At 38.0% G+C, this 20,687-nt stretch overlaps 1 protein-coding gene across 3 annotated transcripts in view; it reads right to left on the reverse strand.

The window, feature by feature from the left end:
* The window catches only part of abca12 (ATP-binding cassette, sub-family A (ABC1), member 12), an 82,876-nt gene that overhangs the window by 59,945 nt on the left and 2,244 nt on the right, over positions 1-20,687 (reverse strand). For all 3 annotated transcript variants that reach the window (XM_038720308.1, XM_038720310.1, XM_038720309.1), the window contains exons 4-19: positions 13,530-13,680; positions 12,287-12,411; positions 10,865-10,938; positions 9,482-9,661; positions 9,102-9,295; positions 8,772-8,890; positions 8,383-8,480; positions 7,083-7,229; positions 5,882-6,048; positions 5,226-5,359; positions 4,316-4,446; positions 3,834-3,998; positions 2,838-3,046; positions 2,409-2,542; positions 2,063-2,177; positions 301-1,537 (exon numbers count right to left, since the gene is read on the reverse strand). In XM_038720308.1, coding sequence (XP_038576236.1) covers positions 301-1,537; positions 2,063-2,177; positions 2,409-2,542; positions 2,838-3,046; positions 3,834-3,998; positions 4,316-4,446; positions 5,226-5,359; positions 5,882-6,048; positions 7,083-7,229; positions 8,383-8,480; positions 8,772-8,890; positions 9,102-9,295; positions 9,482-9,661; positions 10,865-10,938; positions 12,287-12,411; positions 13,530-13,680 — 3,380 coding nt within the window. The remainder of the gene's footprint in view (positions 1-300; positions 1,538-2,062; positions 2,178-2,408; positions 2,543-2,837; positions 3,047-3,833; positions 3,999-4,315; positions 4,447-5,225; positions 5,360-5,881; positions 6,049-7,082; positions 7,230-8,382; positions 8,481-8,771; positions 8,891-9,101; positions 9,296-9,481; positions 9,662-10,864; positions 10,939-12,286; positions 12,412-13,529; positions 13,681-20,687) is intronic.

Consider the following 20,687-nt stretch of genomic DNA (forward strand, 5'->3'; position numbering starts at 1 on the left):
AACATGTCATCCCCTAAAGTCACTGCATTTCATATCACCGAGAGCTGTCAGACTTGCACATAGTTTCATACCCATTTTTTTAAACAAAGTATACTTTATGAATTTATAATAAAGCTTTTAAAGTCTGAACAGTGCTTTGTTGCTCAACATGTCAAATAACAAGTGAGCCAAGTACTATTTAGCAAGTGTTTAAAATAAAATGACCCCATCTATCAATCCCATAATACAATGGGCTGTCACCATCGGGTTATGTTGTGGTTCCAAACATTGGCTAGCATTGATAATCTCCAATATATTTACCATCAAGTCATTTATGTTGGCAGTTCCAACAAGTGCAGCAATGCTGTACAGCTCCTCGAGGGTTAGGTTTGACTGTCTCAGAGCATTCTGGACATCAGACACATTAAAAACTGGTGAGGCCATAATCAATCTGATGAAATGAAAAGTTTGATTGAATGTTTCCAAATTAGCAGTATCATAGGAGGACAGGAGAAGTGAGAAGAACAAGGATGTAATTTCGTCATATTCCTGTTTCTCCAAAACAGAGCTGTTTGAAGGTATATTGATGGTAAAATTAGTGTTGTTTGAGAGCATCATGTCAAATATCTGATCCAAGAACGTGAAGATTTCTGAGACTCCAGCCAAACAGTTCTGGCCTGCTGCACATTTGGTCATCTGATTCTGCAGAGCTTTGAAATCCTGGAGAAAGTGAGCAGCTTCCTGTTGGACCTCAGGTGGTAGGAATGTTACAATTGTCTGTGTAACAATGTTCTGGACAGCGTCTGGTCCAGCTTGAGTCAGGTTCTGAAGGTTCTCGGGCGTGAGGAGATTGAGAAAGTCCTTCAAAAGCAGCTGGAGGTCAGTGGCTTGTGCTGTACTCAGCTGCCCATTCGGTAGTGTATTCAGAGATTTCACAAGTTCTTGAAGCTGGAGTATGTACCCAAGAATGATGTTAGTTGGGTCACCATTTGGAGAATTCCTCACTGTCTTCAGTAGCTCCATGGCACTGAGGATGGCTGAGGTCTGGTTGGTGAAAGGCTGGATGGCTTCTTTGAGCAGGGTCACATTGTCAGGGTGGAAGTAGTCTGAATATTTAAGTAGATTGTGTGCCATGATGCGGGAGAGAGACATGTTGAGATTACCCCCCAAGGAGAGCAACTGCAGTATCAGCTGTTCCAGTTCAGACATTGTTGGGTCTGTCTCATTGAAAATAAAGTTGCCAAGCTGTGAGGCTACATCAAACAATGCAGAGACATTGAAGGGACCATCACTGAGGAGCAGAGGCAGCAGTGGTGTCAGACCTGTGGATTGGAACAGGTTACTGATGAGGGGTAGCATGACATCAGGGTTAGAGATGTTTTGGTCAGGATGGACGGTGATAGCCTGGACAAAGCCATCCAGGTTATGCATCAGATTAATCATGTAGACAGAGAGCGTATCGCCACCTTCGATTTCTTTGTTTAAATATGATCCTGCCAGACGTGTATAGATGTCACCATAAACATACTGCAACAAATTCACAGTTCCTTTGAGACAACTATAGACAAAAGAGAAGAGAACAGAATTATATAAATGGCTATGAGAAATGTATGTAAAACCTTTACAACAATAAATAATACTACTTCTGATGTAACCACCTCTGTTAGTAGTGAATTCCATAATTCAAATATATTAATCATATTACAAATCGCAAAAAAATGCAATATTTTTATCTTAAACATTTATTAAAAGAACAGTTCGACATTTTGAGAAATACACATGAAATTATCAATATAACTCTCAATCTGTGCACTCTATATTAAACTGGAGCCACCAGTCGGTTATCTTAACTTAGCACAAAGAGTTAAAACAGGGAACCAGCTAGCCTGTCTCTGTATAAAGGTAAAAAATCTGCCTACCAGCACCACTTGAGCATACTACTATTTTACACATTGTATCTCCTTTGAAAGTCAGCAACAGAACACAAAATTCAATACCAGAGCATATACAATACATGCATCATGTCCACATTCAATGAAATTCAAGACACGAGTCATTAAAAGTTACAAACTTTGTCACTTACTTCACCAGGACATCTGGGCTTGGTGACATCAAAACCTGAGTTACTGCTTGAACAAACTGTGTCCAGTTCAAACCAGTGTCGCAGTGAATGACTAAGGTGGAGATGTTAACTGAACCTGGTGGGCGAAGTAAACGTATTACATACATACTGAAATAGGTTGTGTTTAAGTTAAATAAATCATTGTTTTTTGTGGGCAAACTTGTTTTGGCAATTAATGGATAGATGCTGTATCATTTGGAGAAATATTTACTAGACATATTCACCCTGCACATGTTTAACTGATATACACAAGCTGATGCAAGCTGCTAGCACAATACATAAAAAGAAGAAAATAGATGTGACTCACAGTTTGCTGGCTGAGTTGTGACACCAGGCCTGTAGTTGATAATCCAGTAAACCATGTGGAAATAGTTCTTTACCTCGGGCCACAGCTGACTCTTCTCAATCTTTTCTCCAAGATTCACCATGAACAAGAAAACACTACAAGCAAAGCAAAGCAAAAGCAAAACACTGTTAAGACAGTGAAATTATAACCAACAGCTTGAAGTGAGACATTGTTCACATTATCTAAAACACATCATGGTGGAAAATAGATCTTCCTATCAACCTTTATTTTTTCCCTTCCATTAAATTCACTGAAATAGGCCATTTGCTTAGCCTTGTCAAACTTAAATCAAATGTCTTCAATGTTGGTGGGCCTGGCCTTTACATATTTGAAGTTAATAAGAATAATAATTGAAAGCAGATATGCCGAGCACGGTAGCACTCTTAAGACCTTTGTTGAAGTGTCCCAGTAACATCGTAGGTGATGTTGTCTGGCATCCAGTTCATCCAGTATTCTCCGCCCAGCGCTGTCGCCACTCTCTCCAAAAGCACTCCAAACTGCACACTGTTATTATACAACTTGTGCCACTCAGAGAGAATCATGGGAAGTGTTACGTTGTAGTCTGCTGGACCTGTGAGGTTGCTGTACATTTCTCCTGCCTGTGGAAACATATTATGAAATAATATTTTTTTAAATATTCAATATAGAACAAAATCCCTTACACATGCTATTTTTGTACATTTACAGTACATAATACAAAAATAAAGTTAAAAAAAACAAAAAACATCTTAAGTATTTCTCTATAACTTTAAATACTTATGTGTGTTCGTGTAGGACATCATAACCTATACTAACAACAGGGAAAATTAGTTTTCATGTTTTGTAAACTGGTATACCAAAAGGTAATTTGCAAGAGGAGAAAACATGAAGTATACAGTCAGAATGTGTCTGGAATACTCATGTCTCATACTCATGTATATAATCAGCATTTTGTTGTTGTTTGTTGTTTTGTTGTTGTTTGAGTCCCAGTAACATCATACTGTTGACTGGAGCCGCCCCAAGCTAGAATTGCTTTATCATTCTTGAGATGTTCACCTATGTTATAGTATATCAACTGTCTGTGAGAGTTTTCTAAACTTTCTAAAATAAGTAAACTAATTATTGATGGATACAATTTTTCTGTAAGTGTTTCTTTATAAAGGGTCTGTTGATAGAGATATGCATACTGACTGATTAAATAGATCCCACACATTTCTACAATACATTAACCCCAAAATGAAGAAAGAAATTCCAACACAAAACACCCCCCAAAACAATGAAGAAAGGTAAAGAGTGTAGCATAAAGTTGGAGGAGGACTCAATAATCATTCATGCTTTTTTCACATAGTTTCAGACAGCATATCACTTCAAAATGAAAGTCTTCAAATGTAGTGTAGTAATTTTTACCTTCTGAATCAATGGCAGCCAGTCCATCAGTAGAGCTTGCTGTAGAGTGGAGCTGTTCTGGCAGATCATTGATCTCCACACCTCAATACTTATGCTCTTTGTGTTTAAGAGCCCCTCAAAGGGACCCAAGAGATCCTCACATGTTAAAGACTCAGATGCCAGACCCTAGGAAAACAGAAGCAAAAAAAGTGTTTCATACTTCCATACTATTACCAAAAACCTCAAACATGTCATCCCCTAAAGTCACTGCATTTCATATCACCGAGAGCTGTCAGACTTTCATCATTTCATACACATTCATGTTCTTACTGTTTTAATAAATTATACTTTATGAATTTATATCAAATAACATGCAAGTGAGTCATTTACTAAAGGTAAATTTAATCGTCAATTACATTGTATATCTATGGTAAGTGCAAGGTTGAAGCTTTAAGAGATACATAGCCAAAGGCTCATGGGCAGTTGAAATACTGCTGGCATACCTTCACAATGTTTTCCATCAAACTGTCAAGAACGTGACCGATCCAAACGCTTCCGCCAGGCTCGTTTGTCAGCAACATTAGATAAGTCAGTTGCAGCTGATCAGCATCTTCCAGGACATTGGTCATCATTTCTGCAAACCAGGAAGAGTTTAGACAATAAAAACAAGGACAAAGCCAGATCAGTTGACCACAGTCCTATTCAGTGATTTGCAGTGAAATAAAATTACATTTTCAACACAGAGTTTAAAAAAGCAATGCACCTAACTCCTTGAGTTACCCACTTGACCTCTATTTCTTTTGTGCAATACGTCCCAGGGGGATAGTTTTTTCCTTGTAAGTTTCCTGTGTGTGTGTGTGTGTGTGTGTGTGTGTGTGTGTGTGTGTGTGTGTGTGTGTGTGTGTGTGTGTGTGTGTGTGTGTGTGTGTGTGTGTGTGTATCCATTTCCCACATGGTAACTCCACTAGTCTTTCTGTCTTCCATCGGCCCCCTGAGATAGGGTGTGAACTTCTTTTTAACACTAGGTAATACAGTACATGTACTCCATTTCCAGCATGCTGCTATACTTAGTTCAACATTTTCTATCTTTTATCAGTCCCCTGATATAGGATGTGAACTTTTTCCTCTAGGTTATACAGTGCATATACTCCAGGTAGAAATAACAACAATGACTGTGGCAGAGTGTGACAAATAAAGCAAGTCACACTCCTTGCAACACAATATGTCCTGTGAATGCGTTAACCATCAGATTTCATCTCTCTGTTCTTGCTGCTTCATTGTAAGAGTTGACACCCAAAGCTCATGTTAGCGTGTATGCCTTAGTTCAGTCCTCTATCAAACATTTCATTGAAAGTCAATTTCATCCTGAAAGGAAAACATTTGTTCACGTTTGTGTGCAGACACCAGGCTTACCTTCTACAGTATCAAGGATTAGTGTTGCTGACTTCATGGACTGAAAGCCAGTTCCAAGGATACTCTGAACAACCATATCCACTTCAGGCACAAGATTTATAATTTCCATCACCACTTGACCGACCCTCAAAAACCTGCCAAAACACAAGGACAGAAAAAGTACAAACTGTTCACATGACAGTGGGAACTTGACCTTTGGGAGATCTGTCTTACTGATTTGTGTACAAGTCTCTAATATTTAGCCTAATGTGTGCAAGGAGAATTAAATTTTCTACTGCGGCTAATTTCAAGATGGTTTCCAGATTGTTTCTTTCTTTTTTTGTATAAGGTGGTTATAGGATTGAATGAGCTGGAAAAAGCAAATGGAAGCAAATGTACAACAAATGTTAATGAATCGATAGAAAAATGGCTTTCAACTTCCCGAAATGTTAACTGTAACGTACATTTTCAAACTATTTCTCAGACATTTTAAGCTAATTTCTTTTTTCATGTACAGTAGTGTAAAAAACCCTTCAACTTGTCTGCACATTTTTATGACATTCAGAAAGCCCATTCAGTTGCTTCAGTCAGATTATCTCTTTAGTTTTTGCAGCATTACAAAAATTGGGTAGCCTCTAATGGACTGGCAATGTATTTAGAGAACAGACTGTACTTACAGCTCCTCCTCGATGTTTTGAGGTTGTGTATCAACGCTACGCCGATTTCTCGTGATGTTGGGGCCTCCCTGTCCTACTGGGGATAAACCTCCCATCAGACTGTGCAGCAGCCCCTTGGCAAATGATATATCATGTGGAGCAACATATTTACTCCACTCCAGGAGAGCCTGGTGAGGACAAAGACAGAGGAGAAGGTATGCTGAGTGAGATTTGCTAAATTGAATTCATTTTAGCTAAATCCAACCTACATAAGAAGTTAGTCTCTTTCCATCTGTCACTACACAATAAATATCATCGTGGCTTTTTTTTGTAAAAATCAATTTTATTTATACAGCCCCAATTCATAACAAAAATAAGTTTGTTATCACAAAGCCAAATTTAAACGAGGGCAGCCAGAAATAAGGTGACTAAATTACACTTTATATACATTGTATGTACTTTAGTATACATTTAAAAACAAAAAGTATTATTTCTTTCACACATTCATTCACCTTAGCAAAGTTATTTTGACATCATAGGAAAACATCATAGAAATCATCAGTAGAACTAAAGAGCTGGTCTGCAATTTATTTTATTGACGTCTAAAAACTGTTGATTATATTTATATGGGCGTTAGCACAATACTGTTTTTTTTGTTATTATGTAATATTGTACATTTCGATTTTTTTTTTTGATATTCATTCATCGGGTATGGTAGCAGAAAGCTGAGATCAAATAAATTGTTATTGTCACTAGCACTACAATGTCAGTAGCACTGAATTTGTAAGTGGCATGTCTGAGTAAGTTAATATGACACACATCATAGCAAGGCTATATGTCAGCATTAGATCACTAATTGATGTCAGGCTAGCTGTCAACATCTACTGTAGTTGTAGTGCTATTTAGATGTCAGTGCAGTTTTTTGTTCCCCACGTGCAATCTGGGAGTTGCAGTTACTTGTTGCTATGGCAAACAGCTTTCTTGCAGTCGAAGACTAATCATTTGGTATACTCTCTATCCCCTAATGTAAAGGTGGCTCTTGAGAATGCAAATTAGGAGAAGGATAGAAGAACGCAAACAAGCAGCTTTTGAGAAAGTGAGAGGACAGAGCAGAGACAATAGAAATGGAAAGAGGAAAACACACAACAAGCAGATGTGTAATTTCTGGTTTCTGTCGTTCCCTCCTTTGATGAAGATGAAAACATATATGATTCTAACCTACCTGCTTTGCTACCTTCTTAGGGCTGATCCAGCTTAGAAGCATGTCCACAGTGCCTGTACTGCACGCTACTGTTAGCCACATCGGGCTACTGCTACTGTCACACAAGTACAAACGCACTGTGTCTCGGTCCAATGTTAGGCCAATAGCCTAGAGAAGAAAAGAGGATTACAAGTATATATATTGAAACTATGGACAAACTCTTAATAAAGTGGTAGCTCATTTATGGTAGCTCAATTATTGCCACAAATAATCAGACAGTAGGAAAAGACTGTGTTCCATCAAATGAATAGTTAGACATTTTGGGAAATACATTTACAATATGTGTGCTCTTGCAGATGACACCATATGAAATTACAGCTAGGAGGTGACTTAGCATAAGACTGGAAACAGGGGGAAACCGCTAACTTAGCCCAGCTCTGTCCTAAAGTAAATATAAAAAAAAAAAACACCAACCAGCATGGGTAAAACAACATATATGGTTGTTTAGGTTGGAGGACTTGTTGAGATTGTTAGCTAGCTAATTACACAGTTACAGTTGCTAATGTTGCTAGCTAACGTTGCTAGCTAATGCTGCGAACTGAAGCAACTGAATGGGCTTTCTGAATGTTACACAAATGTTCACACAAGTGGAAGGGGTTTTCAAGAAATGCGTAGTGAGAAGATTAACATTTTGTTCATTATCAACATGATCATTATCAAAAATTGGCCTACAAAAAAACATAAGTTACACAACCTATGTTATTAAAAACCTAAATCAATCTTTTTTCACACATGAATTAAATGCCAGTCTCCTGGGTGAAAACCTACTAAGATGGTATGTACACCCGAAGTAGGACATTCTGGCTATTTATAATATGTGACCGTCTTTCTCTTGTGTTAGTGCTGTACAAATGTGGGTCATAATTTTGACAAATGATCTACATGATTGTGTTTTTGGTGAGGACAGTCTCAACAATCTACAGCTGCACACATCTGCTAACAAATATGGTTAACCTCCTTTGTGTCGTTGGGGTCTACATATGTTTATGTCATGTGACGTAGGTCATGTGTTTTACACAACATAAGTGTGGTTGGGAAATGAAGTTTGAAATTGCTGTTTTGGGAGGTATGGACAAACGCCACCGGTAGGGGCGCTAATTTAGGATACGCTCATATGGGTCGTACTGGAAGGCATGATTAATAGGACCTATGTTGTCGTTTAGGTTGGAGGACTTGTTGCATATCCCACCCACTGACAGGTGCCATGGTAACACGATAATCAGCGTTTTTACTTACCTGTCACTGAATGTCATAACTGTACCTTGTCCAGTGGTATCCTGACCTCTTGTAGAACACGTTTCATCATTTCACTTAGAGAGCTATTCTGTATGACGACCTCTCCGAGGGAAATGGACACATCTAAACAGAAGCAAATCACGTGGTTATTTGGTACCCTAATGGCGTATCAGCACAAAACTGGACTGACAACATTTCTCGGAGCAGGATGTCATGCCTTCATAGTGATCCATTATTTTAAGAAATGATACAGTACCATAAAGGTATATTAAGTAATCAGTTTTTATTTTACTTAATATAAAAAATATGTCTGATATACAGTACATTAAAAGCCATTTTGTTAAAAACAACCTAAAAAAACATTCTAAATCTTGACATATGGTATGTTAAATAAAGCTGATGGTGCAATGTTACCTTTGCCAGGCCAGTTTTGAACATAGTGGATCAGATTAATGCCTCCAACAATAAGTGGATGCGCCGTAGGAAATGAGGCACCGGCTTCAGGGAAATTGCTCTGGATAACATGCATTGCACTAGAGAGAGAAACAGCGAAGATGACATTTAATGTCCAAAACAAGACAAAACCTCCAGGACTTACAAACTAAAAGGAGACATGCTAACAGTGGACTCCATCATAACAGTGATTAATTCTACTACACCCTTCATACATTTTCTTTCTAAACGTACTAAATAAATAAACACCTTCATACAGCTGCCCTTGCTGCATCTTAGAAAGTACATTACCCCTGTATGTTGGTGAGTAGAGACTCTGCACTGCCCAGCACTTGGTCAACAGAACCAGGAGAGAAGAGCTGGGGAATAGCTAGAAGGCTTTCCCACAGCGAGGTCTGATTTTGCAGCTGATCGAACACTAACACCCCCATCCCAGCCATTGTCGCCATCTCATCTGGTTTTGTCAGCATCAGCTCCATCAGTATCTGACAACAGGAGGCAATTTAAGAGTCAACAAAAAAGAGACCGCAACAGTTTTAGTGTAAGTATAGATAAAACATTTTTTTCACATAAAACAGAAATAAAAGAAGTCATCACACTGTCCTGATAACAACAAGCTGACACATGCAGGCACAAACCCACATACTGTGTGCTAGCAAACACAAACACACCTGGTTTAGTGTATGGAGCGAGACTTCAAACACAGTTTCGTTGGACTTGCAGAAAGTGGACACAGCATAGGACAGGAAGTTGGGTGAGGTTGTGTTCATCATGGGCAGCGTCATTGTGCAAACGGCCCTCTTCAAAAGTGACTCCAGTGTTTCCAGTGTTTCATTCAAAGTCTCCTGAAACTGATCCACATTATTACAGTCATGCAATAAGTGAAGGTATTCATTAAAAAAGGTTAATTATACAATGTTATTAGATTTTTTGAACACAATTGTAGATTGTATTAAAGGCAGGGTATGTGATTCTGGAGAAATCCAATACCATGAAAACTACCATGATATAGAGCAAACAACAACACAGCAAGTACTGGAACTTAGTTAGCTAAGTTGTGCGCCAACAAGCTCGACGCTAAAGCTGCTGCTGCTGCTGCTAAGCTAACGTGCAGAGTGGACGAGATGGTTTCCAAGAGCCAGCACACCAACTCCAGGGGAAGATACTCACAACTCTCCTGCTACTATAGCTAACATTAAAACAACAGCATATGTTGGCGAACCTGAATGTCTGTGGGCAAGTCATTTTACACATCAACTGATGCATAAATCATGTCTGCAATGGCTGAAATAGTGCTACCCAGACCTGCCTATCTACCTGCCTGTAAGCTATATCACCAAATAAATCTCTTAAGTCATCTTGCTGCCTCCTTTGTCTGTGGTTGGGTACTTTCCCTGTTGTCAGGACTTAGCAGTTTCCCAAAGATCAAATACAACCTAAAACTAGTGAGCATTATTCCAACAATACTTTAAAAACTTGGTCTTAAGTTTTAATAATATAAATGTAGTATAGTTGCAACTACAAATGTGTTTATTTATTGCTGTGCTGCAGGCTTTAGATTTGGATTTGAGTTAGACACCAAAATCAAGACTTGACTGAAGACTGCGAAAATATGATCAGTTGTTAGACTAAGTTAGGTAAAATCTCAGCAACATAAGTTGAGCATACAAGTTTATATTTTGGTTAACTTGTGATGCCGCCATTCACTGAGGAAATAGTATGTGTTGCAAATTATTAGTTTCAAATACAGTTTTCTTAGATTTCTTTATGCTTTGTCACTTTGGAGCAGCTTCAAGGTTGGTGTTGTTACTTCAGAATGCTTTGAGTGGCTTGACTACTTTCCTGGGGGGATTAAATTGAATTTAAATTGTACTACTTTATTGTTTTACTTTATTTTCTAATGCCTCTATAACAAATTCTCCTTCTACTAAAACATAATGTACTATTTTGTGCAATGTAGTTTTGCTTACAAAAGAAGTAGAACAAAGGGGACAACAACAATGACCTATACATAAGAGACCAAACAACGTTTTCAGTAGTGACTCATATCCCACCTGATCTCCCAGAGCAGTAGTATTGAAGCCATTCATGAGAGAGCCATTATTATAGCTTCGTTGGTAAGATGAACCTTCAACACAAGAAAAACAAAGCTGAATATCGCAGTAACAGCAACGCCTAATATCATAGTCACCATATAATGCAAACATGAGAAGGGGCTTGAGTAACAAAATGACCAAATGTTCCAAAAAGTACATAAAGTGTGGTTCTTAAAGTAGTAGTTCAACATTTTGGGAAATGCTTATTTACCTACACGCTTTAAATGAAAAGATTATTACTAATAATGATGATAATCAAAACTAAACTTAACAAATTGCAATTATTATTATTATTATTATATACAACCATTTCTAGTATTAAAGTGTAGCCTTCTCCAATTCTACGTGTGGTTTGTTCAAGTTGTGTATCATACCCCAGTAGAAGCTGCTATGAGTAAGTCAAAAACACTGCACTGTCTCTTTTGAGATGTATTAAAAAGTGGAAAACTAAAATGTAATATGAGTGCTATGTAAGTTATATCATTGATTGTGGTTGTTTTTGTAGTATTATTAAAATGATAATTTTATGAATGGTGTCACAGTGTTATGTTAAATTCTTGGCAGACCGTTAGCTAGCCATACAGTACATACTGTGCATGCACGTAACTTGTGCCAAGGCATGCATGAAAGCCAATATTAACGTAATAAATCATTTTGCGCTGGAACTGTTGAAATTAATTATTTTGCTTAAAAGTGTCAGTAATTGTATGCAGTGGAATTGTGAAAACAAACACGTTTGGTAAACGGGCCAATTTGCATTGATGATTGATTAAAGTGCAAGCAGTTTTATTTGCTCTCATTGATTGTCATCATGAACAAGAGGAAGTGTGGAAATGATTTGTCAGTTTTTTGGGCAGCGTAAGAAAACAAGAAAAGTTGATAGCAGTGAGAAAATGACCAGTCAGATGATAAAAGTGCACTGTATTACAAGTCAGTGTTTCTTGATATAATACTTATTGTCATTCTGATCAGAAATGGTTAGTAATCCATTCCTTAACATCACAGCGAGATACTCCAGTAGTTTACTGGTTATTTTATGTTCTCCCTGGCGCATTCAGAGTAAAGAGAGAGAGGGAGAGTGAGAGCTTGAGGATGCCGGCAGGCAGGGAGAGCAGGTGACATGGAGGTGAGTGATGCATGTTCACGTCACGTGGCCTTGGAGCAGATAGATATTGATCTTCTTATCTAACGCTAAACATGCAAGCAAAGCAAAGTGAAATTTTCCTAAATGTCAAAGTAATCCTTTTACAAAGTTAATTAGGATGCCCATTTTGTTTCTCATGTTTCGCACTAGAAAACTAACTAAAGATTTAAAAATGTATAAAAATGTATTTTGTATTTTGGAATAGTAAAAAGGGTCTATGAATGAGTATAACAAACCCAAAATGTTGTTCATGGTCTCAATCAGCGCTGCAGGATCATCACTAGGGTCCCTTGTGAATTTGAAAAAATCTCCTCCTTGAATCAGGTCTGCCAGCGGGGACCCCTTCAGCAGGAGGGGCAAGCTATCATTCACAGGCAAAAAGATTAGATGAGGCACACTCAACCAAATGTATGGAATTTTCCAATGAGTGGTTTCATCCATCTTTCTGAAAAGCTGAAACATCTTCCCAGTCATTTATTTACATATTTTTACAGTAGCTAAATAATCAACTCAATGGTACGTTTTGAACACTGCGTCAATTTGACAAAAGTTATTAAAGCAATTATTTTAAATAATAAAATAAAATATTTTAAAGCAACATTTTTTATTAGTGTTTGCTCCCATATGTTTCTGACTGTGTGCTAGTAGCTAAAACCCCTATGTTGGTAACAATATTTGCCACTAATGTTAATAGATACTTATTTATCTTAGAGTAAAGAATGGAAAGTCCAAGAACTCATTTAATCTTTTTCAGAAAAACCCAGTTACAGAAGGGGGTGGAACAAAAGCTAGCTTAAAGAGGAGGTGAGACTTTGGCTCACTAAAGCCAACAAAAGCCTGACTACAGGCAGCTGGGGAGCGCTAGCTAGCATTCATCAGCAGGCAGAGGGTTTGACAAACAGGTTTTTCAGTGACCTTTATTCCTATGTCTGCAATTCACATTTCAGTGACAGCACAACAGCTTAAGTAACAAAAGTAAAGAAAACAATTCTAAGCCATTACCACGAACTGGTGTTGGTATTTAACACGTGAATTACTTACACGTTTCCATGAACTAAAGGGCCTGTTTCTTGAAGATGTTTTAGGTATTGACAGAGTTGTTTTAAAGAAAATACAGTCAAATAAAAAAAAGGTTAACAGTCGTCTACTGCTGTTTAACAGAGAGAAAAATACCAGAAAAAACATTGTTGATTTTTTTTAATGTGGCTTCATAAAACTGTGGTGGGTTATTTTTAAGCAAGGGATAAGGATTCCCTTCTGCCACAGGATGTCTGTTGTTGATATATTTCCATGAGCACTCGTGTGCTACTGCTATGCTGAGGTATGTCCCGCCTTTGTCACACCTGTATATAGCTGACGTTACATGAACCAGTCAGATGCAGTGATACTGACAGGAATTGAATAAACATGTGTTTGGGTTTTTTGCAATATAGGTCAGATAATAGACAATATACACTTTGTACTGATGAATGGGGGTACCTTGTATCCCTTGTGTATCTCCGAGTGGATTTTGATGCAGATGGGTCCACCAGGCGTGATTTGTTCTGACAATTGCTGTCTACGTTGCACATGAGGGTCTGAAGGAAAGGGAAGAAGCCTGTGCTTGGGAGGTTTCGGGGTGCCACATAACCTGGAGGATACATGAAAAAGTTACAATTGCCAGGACCCTTCCATTCAGAATTATTTCAAAATCCCAGGAGACTATGTCATTACTTATCTACATTTGGTAAACAAGATGACACTACTGGAAGTTAGTTACAAGGTTTTTATATTAATTCACCAACACCTAGAAACATTTCGGCAACAGAAAAACAAATCCATGAGTAAAAGAGTAACGTTAATTCCCGTTGTGGGATGGTCGAGATTGTACGCAGGGTGCAAACTATGGGGGAGCTCAGCTCCTCTTAACAAAACGGTAGTTCCCCTAATGGATCATGGGTAAATAGATTTCTATAGGATATGTGTTTGTGCTTTAATAAATTTCTTTCATGATTAGAGAGGCTGCTGTCAGTTTATCCTGACCATCCTGTTGGAGTGTGGGGAGATTCAAATAATCTATGACGTTATGCTGCTATACCGCTTGCATAAATGCGCACAGCGTCTTTGTTAATGGCGAGACAATTCATCCTATTTCACCCATCCACCCCCACCCTACCCTACTATTAATCAGAAGGTTAATTTTTATGACAAAGGTAGTGTTACAATACAGTAATATTGTAATATAACTAATAACTCTCAAATGACAGTAACTAGTAATCTATAATGTATTATATTTTTGAAGTAACTTGCCCAACACTGATCATTACCAGTTGAGTAACTTTTACCATCTTTTGTCAGCAAAGAATCCCAACTATTGTTTAGATTCAGGACAAAGAAAAAGAGGCGAAATAGAATGAAGATCAGGTTGCAGCCAAACTGCCATTCACTGACTGACCTATGGTATTCCTTCATGTTAATATTATCTCATGAAGCAATCTTTCATCTTGGCACACCTCTCTTTGAAAGAATCAAATTACATCAGACCTCAAGGTTAACACCTACACTCACGCAGCCAATGAGAATGTGTGTACAGTAGTAAATAAGAGTTTACGTAACAAAAGATAAAACTGTGAAATAGAAAAACAATGACTCATGACAGTTAAAAAGAACAATAAAGAAGCAAGTTACACAGGCGTTCAACAAAGGGAACAACTTTGTACCCGCACACTAATAATGGAACAGCAATAGGCGCAAATCAAATAATAGGAAAAACTTTGTAATGTCATAATGAAAATGTGGGAGGGACAAAAGCCTAGGGTGTTATGTTATATGCAAGGACTCAAAAGCATTGTCCAACAATGTAAAAAAAAACATATCATTTAGTATATTTAGGTGAAGATTTTTATATAATTTGTTTTCTATCATGACATTTTAGCACAAGCTTCCAAACACAACAGCCAACAGCCATCTTTTTTATTTGCAGAGTACTTTGCAACACTACATTGATTCAAGGCAAGTTTCTATATTAGGGCACACAGGGGTAATTAAATTACACGTGAATCCCTGCATCTATAGAAACTGATCCATCAAAAGACTGAACAGACTGTAAAATATATACTTCATCACATGTGCACATAGGGGTAAATGTACTTCTGTAAGGTTGCAAAGTACAAAATAACTGGGCTTCCTTATAAGTGAAAAGCCTGTGGGATGTTTTTCCAAACTGCTGCTCCCTGTACAACCACCTACTCCAGTCTCACCTGAACCTGAGGATCGTGGACTACAAAGGCAGAAATATATACGTAACACTTCCTCCTTAAGCACTTTTACCCACATTACATGCAGATTAAAAATGAGTCCAAACACCATGTCAACGGTGCCAACAGTGTGTGGTTGTCCATGTCAAGTCCATGTTGTGTTAATGCAGACTTTAGACATCTGGATCTGACTATTCAGTTCCCCAGTTTCAGATTTTGCTTTCATCTTTATGAAAAATCAGACTCACTGAACAACCTGTTTCAAACATTTTCAAATAGATGACAGCCAACAAATCTTTAACTTAATACTCTGAAAATACATTTCAGTTTTCAATGTTTTTATTGAGTTTATTTGTGCCCTAACGGCCTTCTTTGGAAGTATTGGGGCAGCTTATAGGCGAAATAGGATAGGCAGGCAACAGTTTATTTGGTTTGTAAGTTGTGTAGCATCATCCTGTTTGCGTTTGATTGTAGTAGACCCCACCAGGGGCCTCATAAACGGTGCTCACGTAACCTGTTAAAAGGTTGTGTCTGTGCTGCAAACTTTTGTCTGGCTCTGTCAGTAAAACTACTCCAGTTTTTGTGTTATGTCTTGTGAAGCAGGGGAGACCGGGGAGTGTTGTAACACCAGGTTAGTGGAAATACCGTCAGTTTGACCAATCAGAAAAGAACTGCGGTGATGTCATCAATATCGTAGACTCCAATTTTCTTTTTCAAGCTCACATGAGAAGTGGCATGTCCCTGTTAGCAAGACTGAGTTTTACAACCAAGAAAATTATGTTCAAGAAAGACAGTATTGTTTTAATCAAGATTATTTTTTGCCTAGCGTTTATTCTATTGTAGATAGAATAGATAGAAATGTTGCAACTTATATCATCTAAAGTAGCAATTTCTCTAATTTAATTTGATGCTTTGCATTCATGCTAACTTCAATAAAAAGCTAGCTATCTAATGGATGGTTGTTGTGGGGATGGTTGAAACAGTTCATCAGAAATGTTACAACCATTTTTTTTTTTATTGCACTTTTCACCTTTTTTTCTAACATGCCTAGGCAGTAGAAGCATAAGACAGACAGGGGTAAAGCAAAGCAAACAAGCAAAAGGCCCAAGCCTAATGATCAAGAGGATTCTGAATCTTCAAATCTCTGCATTGTGTGGATGGATCACTTTACAAACTCAAGGCCAACAGAAATGTGGGTCAAGATCAGAGGTGGAAAGTAACGTATTACATTTACTCGCGTAACTGTAATTGAGTAGTTTTTTTGTGTACTTGTACTTTTTTAAGTTGTTTTTATAATCTGTAATTTTACTTTTACCTAAGTATGTTTTCTTTGAAGTATTGTACTTCACTGTGGAGAGTCCGACCCGTGGCGCTGAACCTCGCGGCCAGCACAGCTTCTCGATTCAGCGCAAATCAACTCTGCGTAGCTGATGTGACACTGGCGATTTTGTAATCATGTGCGTAACTGGTAGGTTACAGTTTTGCAATATAAACATCTTGAAACTAAAGTGCAGCCCTGCTCTCTTTTAGATCAGAGCTGCTGAATTTGTGGTGAGATAGGCCTATCTGCCTGATCAGTAGTGTTTTTGGTTGGGTTTGGTTTCACATGCAGCATGCTGTCCCAAACTGAGTTGGTCTTATGGTCTAAAGGGGATAGGCTACATTATACACCAGCGGATAAATAACATAATGCACAGCAGAGTAGAGGCCAGCTAGAATAAAATATAATGAATTCTCATTAAATTATGACGTTAGTCTCGTAATATATCGTAATATTTTTTCTGGACATGTCAGAGAACACTATGGGAGATATTCTGAATGTGCAGAAAGTTTTGAACATGAGCAGAAAACCTGCTGAAACACAAGAGCTATTACAGTCCAGGAGTTTATAACTTAATTAAAATTAATAAATTTATCATTGAGGTGAAAAGGGTCCACACAGGCCTATTAAAAGAGATTATTTCCAAATGGAGACTCAAAACAGAAGGGAAGGCTAAGCATGTGTACTCACTTAATAGGGATTTTATTAAATTAGAAAAGTTGATCTACAGGAGAAAACATATTTAAAAGCAATAGCATACAGAATGCCTGAATTCTATTAAATTTTAATATTTTGAATTGTCACATACCGCCTGAATATTGTGTTTCACTTTATATAGATGGGGATGAACTATAAATTGGTGCAATGCTCAAAATTTCAAATCTCGCCTAGGGCTCCAACACTGTCATGGCTGGCACAGTAGCACATCGAACATTTGTAAAACACAGAGGGAGTGGACAGAGCCACTCCCTGGCTCTGTCCACTCCCTCTTGCTGCGGACTGTCGGTGATCGTTCCCTCTGGCTGGATGAAGCCTGACGCTTCTCATTTTACACATGATCCATGATGATACGGAAGATTTAGAAACGGCAGTGGCAAAAATAGCATTTCATGGGTTACTAAGAGGAGGCAAGTTCCCTCGTAGTTTGCACCCTGCTTGTACCACGGGTACAAGTTAATAAAAGACGTTTTCATAGTATAGTAAGAGGCTTTGCTCAAATTAGCCAAAAAGACATTGGTGCATGACATTGCTAAAGTTGGTTGGCACTAGCAACCTGCTGGTAACTAGTTAATTATGCTTAGACCTATGTTAATAAAAAAAAATATTATGCTACGCCTATAAAGTCACATAAAAATTACCACCTGTTTGAATGTAGCCTAAAATAGGGATATGACTTTATATACAGTCCAGTGTTTCCCACTTTCCCAGTCCAGTGCGGCCTGCCATTGTCTAAATTGTTCCGCCACCGTTTCATAATGAAGCAAAAACATTCACAAAACTTCTCATAATAACAACAAGTTCCCTAACATTGTTTTGTGCCATTGCTTTAGCAAACAATCTGTCAAACAAACTAATATCTGGCTTTGTGCCCTCATCAAATCGCAAAAGACTGCGATTTAATTAAATAAGTATAATAAGAAGGCCTATAAATAAGATATTAAATCAGTATAAATAAGTTATTTTAGGAGGTTAAAAAGGTACCTTTTACTCTGAGTAAATTTTAAGTGAGCTACTTTTTACTTTTACTTGAGTAGATTTTTATAACAGTAACTTTACTTTTACTTAAGTAAAAATTCATCAGTGTAACAGCACTTTTACTTAAGTACAATATTCTAGTATTCTTTCCAACTCACTGTGACAGTGATTGAACCTGTGACACACACATAAATAGTTTTTCAGTTAATGTAAAGTTTTGAAAAAAAACTTTATCACTTAAAATTGTTCAGCGTATTCAGAACAATGTCTTCTTTATTCTTCAATGATGTTCTTGTATAAATTGTACTGTGTGCATCTTATTTTAGCAAATGCACGATTTGGAAAAAAGTCATATTTCGATTATGGCGGACAATATTGAGATTTATGATTGTGATTCGATTATAATGGAACAAATGGTACTGTAAGTCTACTTGCTTGATTATCAAGGAAAATGAACAAAATACTGACATTTTGAAATGTGTTTTTGAACAAAGTTAAGCGATAAACAGATGAGACAGGAGCATTTGCAGCTTGTTTCACACATAGGCTGAAATGAAGCCCTACATGAAGAGTCAGTATAAGAAAATTGAATCATGCAAAGGTCTGGAAAAGCAGGTTAATACGTCTCCTTTAAATAAACAGTAGAGTTTTCAAATAATACTATACTGTTAGTATAACAATAATAGCCTATATTACTTACTATATTCATTATAATTTCATATAATAGTATAGCCTATTTTAAATCCAGTTACTGTTCCATTTCTGTGGGTTATTTATTTATTTATTTAATCCTTGTGCAAGAAAAAGGCTCTACATTGGTCTCTAATTTGTTAATGTAATAACTTGTCAATAATCATATTGTTCAACATTTAATGATTTGCTGTAGCCTACGTCAGACCTTTTTAATGTCCAGCCCCATCCAGGCTGTGATTGGTCGGTTGACGAAAACTGAAACTTAACAGGCACGTGGGCTTTATGAAAGGTTGAACAACAAAAGGCACCGACACAGCGTTTAAACCTTAAATGGCCAGCAAGCCAAACCCAGATATTCTTTTCCCAGTTTTCTTCTGTCTTACTGCTTCACCTGCTGCCATCGTCTCTCTGTCAGAGAGCAACAGGTGTTGGCGAATTCCGCATGCCTGCTGAGAATTGCATGCTCGTGGGTGGTAACCTGAGTCTATGGTGGTAACGCTAATTCATGCTGAGAAAAGAGGTGGATGCAAATCTCTGCAGGTAGCCTCCAACATCTGTTCTGTCGAATTATGCATCCACCACTGTGCACACTGATCAAACGCGGTTATCGCCACATATTTTAGCTGAATCGTGAGGAATGGTAGCCTACTTCTAGCGTAATTCGTGTAATAAACGACTCTAAACGTTCATAAATATCCTTCGAATCATTTATCACCATTGATGTACTCTACAAAGGATATTATAGCGTTTTAAACCAGTTTTTGGAGGTGCATGCAATTCTCAGTAGGTAGGCTCTGCAAAAGTCGGCATAATACGGAGCACCGCCATTTCTGTCGTTGCTGCGGTGGCGCGTCCGACTATGTTTTAAACAATTCGCGGCGGGACTGGGGGTTACGGTAGGTTGTTGTCGTAAAAGTTATTGGCACACTGCTCATGAATCATTTTTTTGATTGCACATTGGCGATTAGATTAATCGTGCAGCCCTAGTTACATCCATCCCAGCTAGTGTTACAACTCAACCCAGTTGTAAGGTAGTAGTTGTCCCAGTGGCTTATATTTGTAGGGTAGAAGACGGGCAGTATGTATGAAAATGTGAGAGACCACTGAGTTACTGACGCTCAAACAAAAGGTTACTTTCATTCCCGGTCTACCTAGTTTATGAAAAATTACGTCGGCCACTACCATAACCTTACAACCATAACCAGTTGTAGAAATCCAAGATGACATCAAATAGCATTAAGTTGTTGCAGGAAAGAGTCGATTTTATATCTTCTAACACCGTGCATATAGGCTATCACCATTTAGTTTTCATTTCAGTTTTGTGTGTAAAATCTCTGCAGTGAACAAGGCTGCACTGGCAGGCGCACGGAGCGCTGAGACACCGCGGAGGCGCACAAACAGATCTGCCTTCTCACTTCGGCTCACCCGGCACATCTTCACCACCTGCACGAATTGTGAAGATTAGCCTACCTGCCCGTGATGATGATTAGCTAAAAGTTGATTTAGATTCCCGAGAACCGTGCTCTTGTATCTGTGTGCTGCGTCCAGCATTAGACAGACCAACCTAAAGGGACCGCGCCTCCCCAATAAAACATGGCATTTATGGGGTTTCTAGCTGCCAGCTGTTAGCAGCTGGAATGAACTGAAAGGTGTGTGTTTGGTATGATCAACATTGTAAAGGCTAATGTTTAC

This window comes from Micropterus salmoides, unplaced genomic scaffold (genome assembly GCF_014851395.1).
Source record: "Micropterus salmoides isolate LMB-PRFRI ecotype aquatic unplaced genomic scaffold, ASM1485139v1 Ms_hic_scaffold_15, whole genome shotgun sequence".
Classification (NCBI taxonomy): Eukaryota; Metazoa; Chordata; class Actinopteri; order Centrarchiformes; family Centrarchidae; genus Micropterus; species Micropterus salmoides.